The 19,872-nt window shown below is 37.9% G+C and overlaps 1 protein-coding gene across 1 annotated transcript in view; it reads right to left on the reverse strand.

Annotated features, from left to right (window-relative positions):
• ntn1b (netrin 1b) overlaps positions 1-19,872 on the reverse strand; it is an 80,111-nt gene extending 60,239 nt beyond the window's left edge. Inside the window, exons 1-2 of the mRNA XM_038268210.1 lie at positions 19,611-19,872; positions 18,420-19,470 (exon numbers count right to left, since the gene is read on the reverse strand). Coding sequence (XP_038124138.1) covers positions 18,420-19,434 — 1,015 coding nt within the window. The 5' untranslated portion in view covers positions 19,435-19,470; positions 19,611-19,872. The remainder of the gene's footprint in view (positions 1-18,419; positions 19,471-19,610) is intronic.

Raw genomic sequence — 19,872 nt, forward strand, 5'->3', positions numbered from 1 at the left:
CTACCTTTTCAGGTTTAGAAGCTGTAGCCCTTAAACATAACGCACACTTAAACAGTTACCAGGTGTCGTAGTCAGAAAGATCAATGGAAACAACATTTTTTTTTTTTTTTATCAGAAATTAGTTTCTAAAATGGTTTGCCCCACTTTATGTTTCATGCAAAGCAACTTTTTAGATCAAGTGATGCATACCACCAGCATACACCATCTAGAAAGGGCATAATTTAAAGCAGCAATAGATGAAGAAAGTATATCAGTTAGGGACTGATCTACTGACAACCAGGGCTGGATTCAGGATTTGGGCCCCTGGACTAGAGCCGACTTTTGTCCCTCACTCACACAAGCAAATTACAAATAAAAAAATTATTAAGGCATCATTTTAAAGAATTTAGGCCTTTACCACATGAGAGTACAATGATTGCACATTCATATTCAAAATATTTGTTATATTGTAAATACTAATCATTATCATAAACATCTTCCTTTACGAATGCAAACAAAAGATTTCTAAAATTTTAAAGCAACCAGCTTAAACCTGTACGATATGTGATGACAGGACGCAGATACTGAAATACTTCAAAAGTCAAGATAAGGGGGTGGAGCTTAAAGGGCTCATGCTTGACGCACAGACAAGCTAACAACTCCACACTGCATGAGGAAGTAGAAAACACAACTTTATCAAAGCTCTTTCATGCCATTTGAGAGCAACCATAATTTCGTTCCTGGAGTTTTTCCACAATGTGTAGATAGTGATGACATGTATGAGTTAAATCACGGGATGTCTCTAGATGTTTACATTTGCAAACCCTCACCAGCAGGAGAATTCGCACACTTGCATTGATCCATCTGAAATATTATACATTTTCCAAGGTGGAAAGGAGGGGCGTGGAAGTGAAATTTTGCCGCACACACATCATGGAAGCGTCAAATATAAACCAAGCTAAAGATGGGCTCCTGTTTGTTCTGACATTATCAGGGTTGATGAATATGTGGGAGCCCGTGAAATGTCTTTAATGTAAAATATATGCATTAAATGACACTTTAAGATGATGTTGGATGCAACTGCAGCCCTTATTAAACACAATGGATGTGGTGTAGGATTTAGCTTTGTGCACCCATAGCCAGTGTTATTTTGTCAACTATAACGACGACGAAAAAATTTTATGATAATGAGAGAGAGAGAGAGAGAGAGAGAGAGAGAGAGAGAGAGAGAGATGGAGGCAGACTTACAGATCCACTCACCCATTGCTCAAGAAAACAGAGTTTGCTACTCTTATGTGTTGTTGCCACAGTCTCAATTAACACACGATAACTCAATATTTTTGGCGCTAGGTGCTTATTTAAAATAAAAGTGCCAGAGAGAAGTCTGAAAAGTCATTAAACATACCAACAAAAGCGCTAAGTTAGCAACAGAAGTCTTTAAGTCAAGTACTGATGTTTTAAGCAACAGTGAGTTGCCTAAGCATCGTCCTCCTGGTTGTGTGGATGGATTGTGTCTTTGGCCATTCTACTAATGTCACCTGTAGAAACATCTTTAGAAAAACTGAGCGGAGTCTGGTTAAAGCCTGTTTTGTGGTAAGCATCATTCTGATAACTGAGAATTTACACACTCATGAGCTAAGCAATCATTGGCTTCACTGTTTATTTTGAGGGCAATGAAGCCTAAATGAACTCTAGTTTATAGCTGAACACGGACATTTATATTTACTTCCAAGCAGAATGTGATCCACTAGCCTTTCGTCTTACACTGCAAAAAATGTAAATTTAAATAAGTCATTTTTTCTTCAAATAAGTGCATTTTGTCTTGAATTGAGGAGGTAAGTGAGATGCGTTGCCAATGGAAATTATCTTATTTTAAGAGTAGAAATACTAATTCCTTTGGTAAATCATTTTATTTAACTACTCAAATTAAATACACTCAATTTAAGATTTTTTGCAGTTGTTTCTAGATCATTTTTGCAGTGTATTCTCAAATCCAAACTTTGACTTCAGAGTCAAAGTGAACAATAATGTAACAATAAGTAAATGTAGATATTTCTTGTAACAACAGAGGGGGAAAAAAAAACATTTTATTCCCCAGAAGTGTAACTCCAGCCTGATGTGTAGCAATAATGACAGACTGGAGGCCGGTTTGACATTCTGATTTCATGCTGTAACCTCTGTTTTCATTGTGCTCCCTATAGATAATGTTAGAGTTCACATGTTGCTGTTCTCTGCATAAACTAACATTGTCTCTGTGCTCTCATGTCATTATTTTTTCCTAGCTAGCTGGCTGCTGAAGAGGAAACAAATACATGTTATCACACTTCTGGTGAAACTGAGGTTCTTCCTCTTGTGTAAACATACTTCACACAGCAAACACACACGTGCAGATGCTTGCATGCTGTGGACAGCTTGATGCTGCCACGCATTTATGTCACACTCACAGTGCCCAGGGTTTTCCTGAGAGCAGATGAGGGAGGAAAGAGTCTCAAATCTTTGCTGATTGCCATGAGGAAGGAAATCGCTTTCCACTGCTTTGGAGTGAGAGTAAAAAGGAATCACAGGATATGTGCCCCACGGTAGCCGTGGTGACCTGGACGTGCGATGAGAGGAGGATGGAAACTGTCTACACAGAGATTAAGCACTGAGAGAGTTACGGCGGGCTGGAAAACGTCTTGATCCCTCGTCTGAGGATGATTCTAAATTCCCGGTCAGACGGAGACATCTGCCTCCACCTCACACACAGACACAGAGAGGGAGGAAAGTGATGAATTCCTGTCTCTTCCCGCGTTTGAGCAGATGTGGAACCCTAGGATATTTATAGTCAATTTGGGAGCAATATGTGGTAGCGAGTGAGTTTTCCCTCTGCTGTATCTATCCTGCTGGATATCCACTCAAATCCAATAAGTGGTTTGTCGACCTCTCTCTGAGAGAAATTGCACACTAGGGTGTGTGAGCTATGGAGACAGAGAACAGAAGGATGTAGAAATCCATTACGGGGAAACAGATCCACTTGGAGACACCCACGCAGATGTTGTATGAGGGACTAAATATGAAACTGGATCCAACAACTCCATTTCCACCTTAAGGCTGACTCTATCATTGTCTTTACTTTGAGTTAAAGTGCTGTGGAAAAGTTGTCTCTAATGAAAAGTGAAGCTTGGCAACTGGATGCTGACAAACTTTATATTCGCTGGAAAATGAAACAGCAGTCACATTTAGTTTACATAATTTTAGTGTAATGAGGTTGGAATATTTTCATAAAAGAAAAGAGAATCCCCTGCAGAGTTGTTGAAAGTTTTTTTTATTGTTATTATTATTATTCAACACAAAAGTATTTAACTTTCTGTAACAAAGGAAGCACAATATTCAATGTATTTTGTTGAGATTATATTTGTTGTTGTGAAGTCAGGAGTTAAAGTAATTTTAGAAATAGAATAAAAAAAGTATAAATATATTTTTTAAACAAATTAAAAACAAAATAGAACACTCAAGTTTAGCCTGTGATATGTAGTTGGATCAAGGTCTGATCAGGCTATGCTTTCATCTAAACCCATCCATTGCAGATCTGGCTGTATGTTAAGTTGCCATCTCGCAGAAAGGTGAACCTCCACTCCAGTCTCAAGCCTTCTTACAGCCTCTATGGCCTGTGTATATTCAGGCAGTTTTTTTGTTACTAAACATGGAAAAAGAAAACACACTAATATGTTTGCCTTTTGTTTATTATTGTTTACTGTAAAGTAAAAAAAAAAAAAAAAAAAACGGATGACATTATCCTGTTGTTTTGCCCAAAAAGAAAGTGGAAAAATGAATAACAAGCTTTAGATTTCCTTTTTTTTTTCTTTTTACATGAGACAAGTGTCCTGACCCTGGAAACCTCTCTTACCCACGAAAAACGAAGGTGAGAAAAACATATCCTACAGTATAGCTTCATTTATTCCATAGAAATTAACATTTATCTTTGAGAGCAGATGATATAACAACGAAAAATTGAGAGGGTGCTTGCTGCACGACTGAGGGAGTATTAATTCTGCCAAATGAGCTTAATTTTCACCCACCCTAGTTCAATCCACTAACATTTTGCCAGGTGAGAGTTTGCATCTGATCACAACAGGTGCCATGGAGATCAGGCTCAAATAGCTTACTTCCCGTTTCTGCAATTTTCTGACTATTTTTAATTCTCATGCAAAACTACATTTAAATATCAGGTTTCCTGTCAGAAAAAAGAATAAAATTATTTAAAAAAATTATTGTTTTTCATATATGGTTTGAAAAGAAAAACCAAAATCATGAAAATACAGGGGCCGTCCTGCAGCTTGTTTTTTAGTATTACCTTTTATTGTGCTCTTATTATCTTTCCATCAAATCTGAACAGCATCCCTGTCAAAACAGCCTTCATCACAGTCTGATGCTGCCACCAACATGTTTTAGGAAGGGAATGGTGTGTTTAGGCCCATGTACAGTTTACGTGTTTTGCATGCAAGTCAAAACTATTAAATACCATTCCACCCTGATCACGCCTAATTCTCTCCACCTGTTGACCTGGCTTTTTATACCACTCTCTTGCTGACGAACAGCGCCGGATTATCGAAAGCCATCATGTGAGTAAATGTCCGGTGTACCTTTTCATGCATCCGTGAATAATCCCGATGTCTTTTCTGCCTTCTGGATATCTCTATTTCACCTTGGCCAAGTTGGATATTCTCTTTGCTTCTGATCTCTTGACATTGAACTTATTTCTGCATCCTCCCTAACCCCCGGATCATCAGCTCAAATATGCATCCCTGTGTATGACCTTTGCCCAAACAACTTATTCAAGCCTGATTCTTGGATCCTGTCTCCTAGTTCTGCTTTCATGGCTTCGGGCCAAGTTGTGTTAGTAAAGCTAGAGATGTTTCCCTGTGTGTCACACACACCCTGTCAGTTCTACAGTATGAACAGTTATTTCAATAAAACCTTAAACATAAATCCTTTGTGTTTGGCTGAATTTCTGTGTCCTCACTGCATGCTGTTACAAAATCAGAAATCATTTTTCTTCCACTGAATATTTTTGCAAGGCACTCTGAATAGAATTTGGCAACATCAATTTGCAGCAAAGGTAAACCACTTGTTGCTTTTATTTTCTGGAAAAATAAAAGTGAAGGTTATGTCGACAACTCAAACGGAAAGGATGGTCCCTGCCAAAAAAGCTTAGCTTTGCTTGCATTGACAACTTTCTAAACACTTGTAGGGGTAGGAGATAGTGGGGGAGTTACGTGGCAGTGTGGGTGATTTGGGTAAGTGACACTGATGGAGCGTGTTGTGTGTGGGTGTGAAAGCGGTGTTGTCATTGAGCCGGCTGTGTCGGGTGGCAGCGCAGCAGGGGAGCTAGCCAGGGGGTCTGAAGCTGAGCTGCGGAGCGTGTCACTCCCCTGATCCATTAATCATTCCCAGCCTGCCCTGCCTCACTGGCTCAAAGGGGCCTGAAAGTGCACGCACTAGGTGGTCCCCGGATGCCACCCCCTGAGGCCCCCAGTTGACTCAGCTCCATGTAGACAGACGGTGGACACAAAGAGTTGGGCATCTCCATGTCACACTGACATGTGTCCGCTACATACAATTCAATACAACAAGTCTTCCCAACAATTCACATAATAAAATGTCCAAAAATTCTAATGATAATAAGATATCCTCTTGTTGCACTAGAGAGGTTTTTTATTATCAGCTGAGAGTGAAACATTTAAAAATCAACCACATTTCAAACTTAATAAGCCTTTTCTACATCTGCCATGTCTAAATGACAAAGGCTATCAGTTTGAGTTAAATTTTCTCTAAAGATTTTTTTCTAACATCATATTTCTATGTATTTTATTAGATTTTTGTGCGATTTATCAATGCAATTCATTTAAGTTGATTGACTTTTTATTTACGGAAATGGAAATCCAAATATACAAAAATTATTTCTATGGCAGTGCAAATTATACACAGCAAACACTGCAAAACACGGTGTTGGCAGCAGCATGTTGTCATCATGGTTATCTGAATTAGAGTGGATGATGAGGCCAAATAAGAGGAGATAATGGAACAAAACCTCTTAAAATCTAAGAAAGATAACTGTGGTATAGGTATACTCTCTAATAGAATAATGACTTCAAACATATACATAGAGACTGAATGTTTGAACTGAGGCGTATTAAGAATAACCCAGTTATCCTCTGAACATACTGGGTGTTCACAGATATTTTCCATTTTTTTAAAAAGCAGATATGGATGCAGATACTTGGAAAAGTCATTTGACTTTGGGCTTTTAATCTTTTTGTATTTGGCTATCCTTAAAAGATTAAAGCTTGTTTTTTTGTTGGTTTATTTTTCTGAAAAGGCTAATCTTTTCTATCAGAAATCTTGTTTATCTTCATGTCCTTATATACTAATATCTAAAACATAGACGTCAAAGTCAAATACACAGAGGCCAAAAAAACGCATTTGCAACAAGCCAAGGGCACCGTCAGGGCAGAGGTCCGCAACTGTAAGTAGCACTCCGTTTCGCATCAGAGTATCAGTAGGAAATAGGTCTTCCGACGGAGTCTTGGTGCGGGGATGCTGGCGTTTTCTGCATCTTTCTTCCTGCATCTTTCTTCTAGCTAGATCAATCTGAAAAGTGGTCACAATCATGTTTTCCCCTTGGAATGTAGTGTTGGTGCATGCAACACAACCGCACCAGCACACAAAGTCACAGCAGCGGCATAAGCAGCCGTGGCCTGTGGGCCGGTTCTAATGGTAATTAAATATCATCCAGTGGGCCATTAATAAATAATTCGCAGGCCGGATCCGGCCCGCGAGCCGTGACTTTGACATAATGATCTAAAAGAATGAGCAGCTCACCCTTCCAGGTTCTCAGAACTATAGCAACCGGGGAAGTTTTCCTTTCTTTCTTGGTTTAATTTCTGTGAAAATTTTTTGACATCTTATGAGCTTGAACCAAGCTCAAACTCTAACAGCCCCAATAACAGTATGTTGGTTTCTTACCAATACTTCACTATATGATTCAACGTTACTGTTATGATTTTCTTTCATTTTGTCCAACATAGTGAATCTGTATCGAGTCAGTCAGTGTGTTATTATATCTCACCACAGATCATTTGTTGTCAGGTGTTTCTTAAATTAGGTTTCTACCATTAATCTTCTGTTCAATAGAATCCAGATTAAAGGGAAATTGAAAATTTTTTTAAGGAATCTTGTCAACTTTCGATTTTTTTTAGTTTCTAAAAAAAAATGCACTGTAGACTGGGCCAGATCTGAATTGGTTTATTTATTATCTTCTGTAACAAAGATTCTTTACAATGCATATAAGGTTTAGTTATATTGCATCGAATCAATTAAAAAAAACATGTAAAATGTTTCTGGTATCAAAACTAACTTGGGAAAAGCAAGGAAACCTCAACATACTGATAATAGCTTGTAACACGCATTACTAAAAACTGCTCTTCACTTGGCAAAAAAAAAAAATGTCCAGTCTGTTCCATAAAGCCTGAGCAAAACATCTTTTTTCTTCTTTTTGGCTCCAAAAATCACGTCTGTCTTGAATTATGAGCTCAACAAAACAAAATTCTGAAAGCATGCAGCGTTTACCCAGAGGACACAGGACTGTTGCAGAACACGGATATGTTTTTTCCTCATTTTAAGATGCCCCAAATGCATTTCTTTGTTTTATGGACTGACTGTACACAAAAAAAAACTTGTTAGCAAGCTTATGTTGCAAGAAACACTTGAAGAGAACCGAACTAGAGCCAGATTTAGGAGCATTGTTCTCTACTGTAATCATGATGGAGCTGAAGAGGGTTGCTTTCAAAACTATAACAGGTCTGTTTTAGTTTTTTATAACTAACACACAATCAAAAGTATGGCTGCCTTAATTGAAATGGTAACCTCAAATGTGAGGTGGTAACAATAATGTCTGCATTAGGCTATTAAGATCAGAGAACCCAAAAGAGAATGTGAAATAAGCTCAAAAACAAATTTTCAGTGTTCAGTGCTTTCCAAAACTCTTCATAAGTCTGGACCAAGTACCCTATTCACATTTGGTCCCGTTGAAACCCTAAACTTTACAGTTTTATTTTGTGGAACACAAAGTTGCATTTAAAGGTAAAAACAAAGGAAAACAACAAATGTTTTATTTACCCAAAAAACAACAACTGAAAAGTGGGGCACGTATATATTCAGCTTGTTATCCTTGAATAAATCTAAGTTGAACTGTTTGGCTTTGAAGCAACATATCGTAAGTTTAAGAGTTTTTTTGCAGAATTCTGCCCCATCTGGTGACACGTTGTAATTACACAAGTGTGCACATGCATTGAATTCAAGGGTTAAATGAATGTTTTAGGGGAAGCACATTATTAGTTAAATACTGCCCCAATACTTACTCTGGTCCTATTCCATTGCCAATCAGACTCCTGTTTCCATCAGTTTCCCCCAACCTAGACAGGCACTTTATTTTCTTACTCTTGTGTGGATTCTGTGGTCTGTCCATCTGAGAGAAAACCAACTCCTGATGCTAAACATGACCCACTTTCCATCCCACTAGAACACCAAAAACATCCTAGTATCACCTAACACGTCAGCTGCCTCTTTTTGTTTTAGTTTTAAAACTTCGATCATTCACATGTTGTCATGTATTGTGTGATTACTTGTGAAGTAGTCCTTCCAATTTTAAAATCCTGTTAAATTGTTTTTTTTTCAACTATAGGCTTCGAAAAAGTGTTCTTATCCAGTGTGGCATTAGTTGTAGATTTTGACTGCTCCATTGTAAACCTTTCTATTACAGCTCTAGTTTAAAGTCTAGAGTCGTTGGTGGGAGGGAAACCTGCACCTGAATCTTTACTGTTCTACACTTTTCCTGTCTACAATCAGCTACCCTGAATCTGCAGCAGAGAAAATTCACTAAGCATGATGCAGCCAACACCGAGTCTAATTTGATGTGTTTAGGGTGGCATCCTGTTTTTTTTTCATCCAACTCAGTGTTTTGTATAAAAGCCCAAAAGTTATATTTGGTTTCTAAGGATGTCTTCATACAACCTTTTAATTTCAGATTGACTGATCCTCATATTGACCTGATATGATATCAGTACAAAGCATAGATACTTTTTTACTCATTTTGCAGTGAGGAATGTTAGAATATTTTTCATTAACAAATGACTTATTAGCCAATGAGTTGCATAACCTTCAAACAGAAGCAGAGTGTTTCTATCAGCTTATTTATATAAGAGATTTTAGATGCAGGCCAATATATTCCGATATTTGTTTTTTTGGCTGATATCAGACCGATTTCCAATATCAGTATCAGATCAAAACATCCCTTTTTGTTGCATCTGAGCGCAGTGTGAAAAATATCTTCTCTTGTAAAAATCACTAACTTCCCGATGATATTTTAAAATAAAAAGGCTCTTTTATTTTGAGATTAAATGATATGGGTTCTTTGAAGGCCAACAGATTACTTTTACATCAATCTAACTGATTCCTGGTGTCTGCTGACATTATTTGGGGTCCAATTCGTCGAGCTGACAATGCTTTCTCTCTTCTTCCATTGGTATAATGAAAATTACACATATTAAAACTTTACACAAGTCACAACTTCAGCTGAAAACATTTAGTAAAAACAGCAAACCAAATATTAACAATGTTTTCATGTCCTTTGATTCAAGTCAACAGCAATAAATTAAATACTGCAGAAAAAAACATGAACTAAAATCTACTTTAAATCGCTAAGACCAAAACATTTAAAGTGCAATTATCTAACATTTATTCTAATATGTAACATTTACTATCAAAGAATAAATAAGCAGAAAAACTTTCAAACTGGGTCATTTCTTTTATTTTCTACCACACCCCCATTAATTACACAGTGCCATCCCTAGAAGGAGTTCCCCCATGTTTATGAATTGTGCTCTCATTAATCGACTAATGGATTAATATATCGGCTGATAATTATACAAGAAAAGAATGTAAATATGTAAATATTGGCCAAGATATCAGCCGCTGATTGGTCTATCACTACTTTCTTCCTACTGTTATTGAAAGAGGGCCAGATTTATGAAATGCAAAAATAATATTTGCCCTGTGGATAGACTCCCCACACTACTTCATTATCCACCATTGGTCCATTGGCTGCTTTGCTTACCCTGTCAGTTTAGGGTCATGTCTTTGGTGGCTTTAGTTGTTTTGAATTCAACCCAGCTCTGAAATCTTCTGATATGGTTTTGTCCTCTAATTCTGTCTTTTGTTAATTCAAAGACAACTCCATCTGGTAATCACACGACATTTAAAGTAAACTAATCACCCTTAGTTTATTAAGGAGTATCAGAGTATGAATGCAACACTTTTCAGATTCCAAGTTATGAAAACTTAACAATGCATTTACCATTTTTAGAAATGTCACAACAAAATACTGACAAAATGTGTAAAAGCACATGAAAATGCCTAAAAAAAAAGTGTTTTTTTCTAAACTATACAATAGCTATAGAGGGCTCTGATGACGACACAAAGAAGACACACGAAGAGCCATCAGAGGAGTAGAAGAACTAAAAACACAACAACAACCTATCAAGAATATCTAAGACATCATGCTAAAAATCCTTCTGTTGCATCACAAAGGCCAGTGCCACTGGAGCCTGAAATTAGAGCCAGATGTGGAGCAGGCCTCACTGCCTTAACCCAACAGAACAGGACACCAGATGGGTGGTACCAGTGCTGCATCACTGTCAGCAACAAGTACATAAGCTAGCATGGTATACCTTATGTTCCCCCACGATAATCAAGTTTTGGATTGATATATAGACAAGTGCATACATAAAAGTCAAAAGAAAGCAGATCTTATCTAGAATCCCTAAAAGTGAAGATCTGTAATTGTTTTTTAAAGGTTTTTTTTTTTTAAACACAGATTTGTACATAACTGTTGTATAGCCTGCTGTTCTTTCATGCATGTTGCTGTGGACAAGCCTACTTCATTCAACCAAACACACTTACACCCAAAATAAATCCCCTTCAGTTAAAAACAAAACAAAACAGTAAATCTTTATTAAATAACTTGGTCAAAACATAAAAATATTAAATGAATAAAAATGTTTGTTCACAGATGGAGTGAAGATTTCAAACATACATGTACAATAAATGCTGAGGCTTTGCATTGTTCAGACTTTTACTAATTTAAGATGTTCTAATCAACATAAAATCAGGTAAATTGTCTTTTTTATGTTTATTCAAAGGTGAGAGGTTTCATGCTTCTGTTTAGTTTGTAATTTTTCAGTTCATAGTTGAACAGTTAAACTATTTTTATACTATTTACTAAAAACTGTGGAAAAGGCCCATTAAATGCCCCGTTAACATGGAAAGAAGCAAGAGTGGTAAATCCTCTTTACTGTCTTTCACCATCGACCATCTTCAGCCATATTGTCTTACAGTACTTCAATGCACAGATGTCAGGGTCACTCATGAACAAAGAAAATACCATGCACCTTCCCAAGTTCATGCTGCCAATGCCAGACAGCTACGTTTTCCACATCGTAAGCTGCTACTGGCTGTCATTGATACTTTGACAGACGTTCTTTTTCTTTAATATTTGACAGGCGAAAATGTCTGGAATGGCTGGTCTTAAATCAACTTAACATCAAACTCTTGTATTCTGCAAAAGCTTTCCAGATAATGTTTTATTTAAATTTCATGGTTCTTTACAGTCTGTATTTTGAATACGGTATCTACAGTATAACAGCAGAAAAGAAGAAATACTCTGGACAGATTTGAAGCTAAGCCAGCATCTAACTGATACAACCCTACCCCACTTCAGTGGGCCTGCAGGTGGAGAGGCCGCACAATAAGTACCAAAATGCTCTATTTCTATTGCTTAGGTCTGTGCACAAATCTTTATGCATCATTAGCCGACAACTTTATTAAATGACGGGCGTCGGAAGATTTTACATTCACCTTGAGCTGCATAAAATCCCACCCAACCGCAAAAAGGAGACACTGTCAAGGTGAAAGGAAAGTGTGCTTGGAAACTAAATCAACAGGGCACATGGGAAACGAGATTTACTCCCGCTGATTTGCAGTCACAGTAAAAGAGACATTGCATGGCGCGGTGACAGCGAAAACAGCTCTGAAAATTGAACAAGTGCAAAATTACACATGTGAGTGACTGAGGCCACCATTTTCATCCTGCCTCAAAACCCACTTGGCAGACAGAGGTTTCCCACAGTTTGCTTCACAGCCCATCAGTCATGCAGCAAAGGGGCGGGGGGGCTTTACTCTCAGGGGCCAGAGCTACACTGAGCATGGAGAGAATATGAAGCAGCTGCCAGGGACACCGTGAGGATTTTCTTTTTTGAGGCACGTTTATGCCTCAAAATAATCATGAATCGCTGCCAGGTTTGAATATGAATTATTGAATTTGTAAACAGGGGGGGATAAAATACATGTGAATTTGGTGACAAAGTACTCAGTCGTGAGCAAATTTAAATGATTTTTAAACAGCAGGAACTGCATAATAATCGAGCATCAATAAAAACCATGGAGGGCTAGTAGTGCCAAAATCTAATAAATAAGTAAATCTTTAAATAGATTCAAATATGTCCTCTTTGCATAAAACTCAGCATACCGAAAGTAAATTAATTAAAGAAAAAATACATTTTTTCCATTTGTAGTCAATGTTTGGAGCTATTTAAATTTGTTATACTTCATAAATCAGCAGACCAATCACCTTTAACTATAATGAGTTAACCCCGCCCACTAACTTTAACGAACGGGCAGGGGAAAAAAAATATTTGATGAGACACGGGAATACTAAATAACAGTTGCATATTTATAATTTTTAAAAAGTTAGATATTACTGTCAGATTCCGAATTAAATATATATTCAAGATTCAAGAGACTTTATTGTCATTCACATCACGTGTTACATGAGGTAGAACGAAATTGAGAGTCACGGCCCCAGTTACATCCGAATATAAAAAATAAAATATAAAAACTAGCTACAAGATCAAATTATATAAATAGAAAAAAATATTTACAGGTATATAAAAACAAGAAGTAGAAACTAGTAGATTTCAATAAATCTTTAATCGCATATTTAAAATACATTTTTTTTTTTTTTTTTTTTTTTTTCAGCCCCCCTCCCCACCCTCCCTCCACCCCCTTACAGCATATCATGTCAAAGGGAGAGCATCTGCAGGATTATGCATGAAAGGTGTTATTTTTGAAAAGATTTAACACAGAAACAAAAACAAGTGTCAGTGAGTGGGCGGGACTAAACCCTATAAACTGAAAGATGATTGGCCTTAGTTGACTTCAAATAAACCAATTAATGTCAACATCTATTTCATTGACATATAACGAGATAAAAATGTGGAATAATAAATTAGATACTCGATTTCTGAATGTTCCCAAGTCAAATTCTTGGTTTCATTAACTAATATTTTGAAGAAAACATGTTTATTTATTTATTGTCCTTTCAGGAACTTATTTTATTAGCTATTTATCAGGTTGTGATACTTTTTGCCTTTCGTTGAACCATGACTATATGCTCTTATACATCTCCATTTGTCTATTGTTCCTGTCTTTCTGCACCTCTTTGCAGATGTTATAACAAACCATTAACATTAACCTCATGCAGGAGTTCTGCTTTAGAAGCTCTGCAGTCGCTGCGCCTTTAGGCATTTTAAAATGTTTCCAAAACTAACCAACGGAGCTATTTTACTTTCTGAGTATATTATGATAATTCAGACACCTCAGGGGTGGAGAGACCTGTACTGCCCTTTGCCTTTATTGTTGAATTGTTCAAGTCAGGTCCTTCCAGCTGATAGGAATTCAAAGGTTGCTGCTGCCAACATAAATGCCTTTTTTCGACAGAATAATGGCAACCCTGCACGTAAAGTCATGGGAACATGACTTTGACTTACTTCCTTGATTCCTGCCACCAAGAAGTGAAAACCAACTCTCCCATAACCACATCTTGTCCTTCCTATCATTTTTAATATCAAATGGTCTACAAGAAAAGGAGAGCAGTTATTACTAAAGAGGCAGTCTGTAGAATCAGATACTTTTTTTTTGCTTGTGTGAATCATGCTGTGCGTGTGTGGATCTTGTCCTGTGCATGTCTGAATCACATATGTGTATTTCTGAAAATACAACTGATCTAAGGCCAAAGACCAGCAGGGGGACCCCCAGAGCGCTATATTTTTTTCTTTTAAATATTTAAAGATTAATATAAGATTGAAAATAAATGAAAAAAATTGTGTGAAATTCATATAATTTTACATAATTTAATGTTAAAAATGTGAGTTTATTTGTTTCTGATGCTTGTCCATGCGGGAATGTAACTGTTTGTAAATATAAATACACTTCAAAAAAGATTTTTATTGATTACTCAATATTGGTCAAAACAATTAAAAAGCATAATGTGCAATAACCCTATTAATGAGAAGTAGATTAAATTAAGGGTTGTTATATTAGTTATGTGTTGCTGACATGTTTAATATTATTAATGAAAATATCATCCATGGTTGAGAAAGGTTGTGTTGGAGCTAGAGTGTTGGATTATAAAGCTTTAAGTTGTTTATTGATTAATGCTGAAATCAAACTTGCTAGTTGGGCTTTTTAAACCTGAGCCATGAAAGTGGTTATGTACAGTGTAAACTTGGTTGTCAGGATAAAAAAAATTTAGTAGGCATTATCAGTCATAGTTTTAGGCCTTTTTTAATGTTCTTGTTTGGTTTGAACATGAGAGGACCAAACAGGTGAGAAGAAAAGTTCTGAACTGTATACATTTAATTCATTTGCATAACAAGCCTTGATTTTATACATTTACTGGAATCTATTGAAAAGTTATTTAGGTACATTTATTTTCCAAATATAATCTATACAAATTGCTCCACGAGATTTTTTGATTGGATTCATAAGAGTTTGTTGACAAATTAACTTATGATTTGCTGTTGTTTTAAAGCTGATCCAAGTTCTTCTATTTGACTCTGTAGAGTTTTATTTGAAGGTCTATAGATTGGACAGTACTTTTGTTATTCATTTCATCAGCCATGTGACTCTTCATATTCTGCCAAAGCACCTCATTTAAAAATGTAATTAATGCACAAATTTTTAAAGGGTTGTATTTAATACAATAATAAAAAAATCACCCGCTGAAAAGTTAACACATAGGTGAGGTGGCTGATGGGAAAATGGCTGAACTGTGTCACCAACAGGATTTGGATCCCAAACCAGTCAGTCAACAATCCAAAAACAAACCAAGCATAAAGACTTCATTCTTCATGTAAGAGTAGAGCATATCAAGCTTTTATTTTGAAAATATAGCCTTTTACTTTGTATGTGAGCCTTATTGTTTGGGTGAAACATCAGCAACCTAATATATGTACATAATAATTTCCTCATATTAAAAAAGAATGAATACGATTTTTAAAAGGACAAAAAATACAAAGCTAGGGTTACACTGTGAAGTATCCTCTTCATCACAATATTATACAGAATGTTATTGCAAAGAATGTCTTGCAGTGGAAGTGTTTTGACTATTTCCAGCTGTCATGAACAAATACTTTGCATACTGATAATATATGCAGTCTGTCTGTTAACGTTGTAATGGGCAGCAGGCTCCACCCCTGCTACCGATTATAGAGACTGCTTGCGGTGATGCTATCACAATCATTTAATTTATTTTTTGTAAAAGCTAATATTTACTTAAAGCTGTTACCAACAGCTGATTAAAAAACAAATCATATCATCCACCTTTATCATCAAATGAATGTTTACCAACACCTGGGTTTAACTGTAAATAAGTCCCCAAAAAAAATGTGCTCTGGGCCCCATAGAAGCTTTGGCCGGCTCTGGTGTCAGGCCACCCTTCCTATATTTTCCCAGTCAGGCTCCTCTGCAGTCTTATCTGATGACACCACTTGCACAAAGAGTGAGGCATAGAAGGGGAGGGGAGGAGAGGCCTCCCTCTGACAGTGAGATGGATGCCACAAGTGACATGCTTTTGTTTTCGTAAAATGCGCTCACATGTGGGCGAAAGTCGGAGGCCAAAGAGAACAACTTGTTCACTTGTTCCGTTTGGTTGAGCAAACCATGGCAGTGGCGGGGCTCGTTGCTCCTCCTGATTCGCCTCGCCATGGCTAAGGGAGGCCTGAGCTGTTGATATAAGCCCCTGCTGCTCTGCTGGAAATGGGCATCACAGCAAATAACACTCGGATTCAAATTACCTCACGCTTTGTTCCCCTCTGTGAATAGTTTACCGCCTCTAAAGTGGCAGTTTATACTCCATGTGCCAGAAATGTCAATAAAACCGCCCTAATCGGCCCTGCGATCTGTAACAGCACCTGCTTATGGAAACACATCCCGCCCCTGCAGTCTATCTCTGCACTTTCCTTCCTATTAAAGTCGCAAATGTTGGTTTGTGCACAATTATGCACTCAGACAGGCACGCTTTGCTGAAAAGACGCCCTGCGCCCCACACTTCCGTCTCAATTATTTAACTTGCACTATATTCACAATGTGTTTCCACTGGTCTAAGTATGCACCATTTGAGGATTTAAATATATTTGCATAGTTCTAAATACACATTTTTTGTGTATTGCTCAATTATTATTGTGTCCAATTATGACATATATCACTCTCCGGTTTTCATTTATTATAGATTTGTGCCTTTAATAAACCAAAAGTTGCCAAATTTATTTCTTAGTTTCGGTGGTTGTGTTTCTGCCCTGTCACTTTTAATATGCAAGTCCTTGAAAGGTCATGGAGCAGACAGGGTCCTACTTATGATCTCCTGCAATCATCCTGATGCCCATCACCAGTAGCCATCGGGAGAAAGGCAGGGTACACCCTAGAGAGGTGACCAGGTCAACACTGGACTGGGCAGGACTAATAAACCTTACTGTCCAGGTTTTCATAGGTGAAAATCCCTGCATGCACTGGGAGAACATGGGAACTCCATAAAGAAAGGATTTAAACTTATTTTCTTGCTCCCAGCCACAAAGTTAGAAGTTTCCCCACCTCTCAGCTCCTCATCAATTACAATTTCCTTCTACTATACAAAAAATATATTGTGGTGAGGGTCTCTTGATAGTTAAAATGAGTGAAATTATAATCCTTTACCGTAGTTTGTACACATAGCCAAACTGCTATTGCCATCAAACTTAAATAGACTTCATTCATTTAATTATTATAACATGTATAGTCTTTACAACAGCACATTATTATAGGTTAACTTCTCTTTTCATCTATTTTCCCAAGAAAACCCTTCATTTCTTCACTTCAAAATCTTTCAAATTATTTTGTATAAATTCATTTCAGCTGATTGTTATTTCAAAACCTACATGTGGCACAAAAACAGACAACTGTTAATAAATTAATAATATATTGGATTTCAAATTATAATGATATTATTGACTGAATAATAACATAACTAATTTTATCAAAAAATAATATTCTTTATGTTTCTTTAACAATCATTCCTATTAGTGTAAATTACATAACTATCTTTTTTTATTTAATGACAGTTTTATATATAAATAATTGTTCCATGCAGTGTTTGTGCCGATGAAATAACATCTTTTTTAAGAAGCACATTAAAACTTCTGGTTGTTTGAGAATTGCTATACCAAATTAAGAACTGATAGGCAATACAAGAGTCTGTCTTAGGTTCTGCAAAGAATATAACATTTGATATAAGATTTGAAGACAGTGATTTAGGAAATATCAAGCTATAAACATGTGTTTTGTTTGGAGTATATAAATAAAAAAGCCAATTGTTATTGTCTATAAAAGATCGTTAAAAATGTTCACATACAAATAAAGCAAAATAATGTAAAGCCCATCTATGTCTTTGGATCTAAAGCAAATCCCCTGCATTTAGATACAGCTCAAGTGTATCCATAGTAAAGTTAATTTTATCTCTGCTTTCCCAATGTGGGACAATAAAGGGATTTACTATTCTATTATTTTTAACATAAAATAATACGTCAGATGAATTAAAAAAGGTGGACAGTAAAGGTACTATAAGGAAGCAACGTTGAAGTCTGTTAACACATCTGTGGATTCTCTGCATCTATTAAACTGAATGGCAACCTGTGAGAACACCTACTAAAATATATAGAAAGATAGTATATATTGAGAAATTTCCCATAAATAAAATATATTTATATGAGATAAATGATCTAAAAGGATTTGTTAAAATTCTAATATATTTGTTTACTAAGTAGATTTGTGAAAACAGCTGCAGTTTTCCCAAAGTTTTTTTTTTTTTTTGCAGCAAAATTTCAACTTAATTTCGATCAAAAATGCTGATTCAAATCAAGAACATTATTATGAATGCAATAGTTTGTTGAGTTAACTTTTTGTGAATTCTAAGAAAAAACCAAAAAGAACGTTAAACATTTCCATCCTTATATATAAAAAGAGCCTTTCCTTACCCACGCACTCGTTGGCCTCCCTGGCCGTGGCGCGCTGCCACGGTCGGTCGTAGTGGAACGGCTTGCACCTGTCGCACTCCGGCCCCGCCGTGTTGTGCTTGCACTCGCACACCAGGTCCCCCTCTCTGTCTTTCACGCACTTTGACGCGTGCCCATTACACTTGCACCGTCCTCCGACTTGCAGGTCCGACACGGCGTAGAAGTAGGAGTCGCGCGCGAGCTCCGAATCGTCCTCGTTCTCGTCACCGAACGTGTGAAGGCGGCTGAAGATCACCTTGATGTCGGTGGCAGTCACCCAGTCCTGCAGCACCGGCGAGTTATCGAAGTCGTGCGCCGACGGTCTGCCGTCCAGGGTGCTGAAGGCGATCAGGCCGCCGGTCAGAGGGTGCATGTCGGTGTGGGAGTCCGTGCAGATCGCCTCTTGCTCGTTCTGCTTGGTGATCGTCGCTTTGTTCTGCCGGTTGTACATCTTCTTGCATTGCGTGGAATAGAACTGGAACGGAACCCACGATTTGCCGTAGTCCATGGATTTGTAAATCGCCATGGATTCGGGTCTGGGTGAGCAGAACTGTAAGCTCACGTAGGTGACCTCGAACTTTTTCCCAAGCGACAGGGTGAGAGTGACGTTCTGCGGGTACTGTGCGTAATTCTCAGACTGCCAGCAGGTCAGGTTGTGCGGGTTGTTGAGGTCCGTCAGGTAGGCCGGTGGATGAGACTTCTTAGGGTCCGCCGAGTCGCACGTGTGGCAGTCCCGGGTGCGCTCCTCTCCCTTCTCGGTCACCACGCAGTAGCGGGCCGCCGGGGTGCCACAGGTGCTGGAAACGCGCACGTCTTTCCCGAAAGCGGAGTTTACAAAGTCAGGGATGCACCTCCGCGGGTTCCCGTTCTCATCATAGCACGGGTCCGGTGGGGAGGACTGCGCGGCGAACATGCTCAACCCGTATCCCGCAGAGGCATCTCCGCTCAGCGCGCAAACTGTCAGGAGGGCGACCCAAGTCTCCAACACCCTTCTCATGGTAGGAGCGGTCCGAGCGCCACAGGGGCCGATGCGCTGAAACAGTGAAGGCACAGTTATCACCTACAGGCACCTGCGGCAAATTCTAAGACAAAATGAATAAGGCTGATCAGGAGAACTAGAGGTATGCACGGCTAAAGAAGGGCATGGTGCTGAATGTTTAGAGATAACCTTACAAGAGGAAAGAAAACTCCACCCAGACCACCACCTCTACAATTCACAGCTAGGCTGAAAGAGTTGGGCTCCGGAGAAATTGGAAAAGGAAAAAAAACCTCTTTACGCACGAAACAGAAGAGTAAAAGTCTCCTTCTCCTTTCTGAGAATATATTACAAAAAAATAAAGGGAGAGAGAAAATAAATGGTTAATTCCCAACTGGCTGTCTGCCTCAGCCTCTCCACTCTCTCACACCTCTGCCCACCTCTATCACTGTCTGTCCC

Source organism: Cyprinodon tularosa, unplaced genomic scaffold (genome assembly GCF_016077235.1).
Source record: "Cyprinodon tularosa strain WSP-4 unplaced genomic scaffold, ASM1607723v1 ctg699, whole genome shotgun sequence".
Taxonomy (NCBI): domain Eukaryota; kingdom Metazoa; phylum Chordata; class Actinopteri; order Cyprinodontiformes; family Cyprinodontidae; genus Cyprinodon; species Cyprinodon tularosa.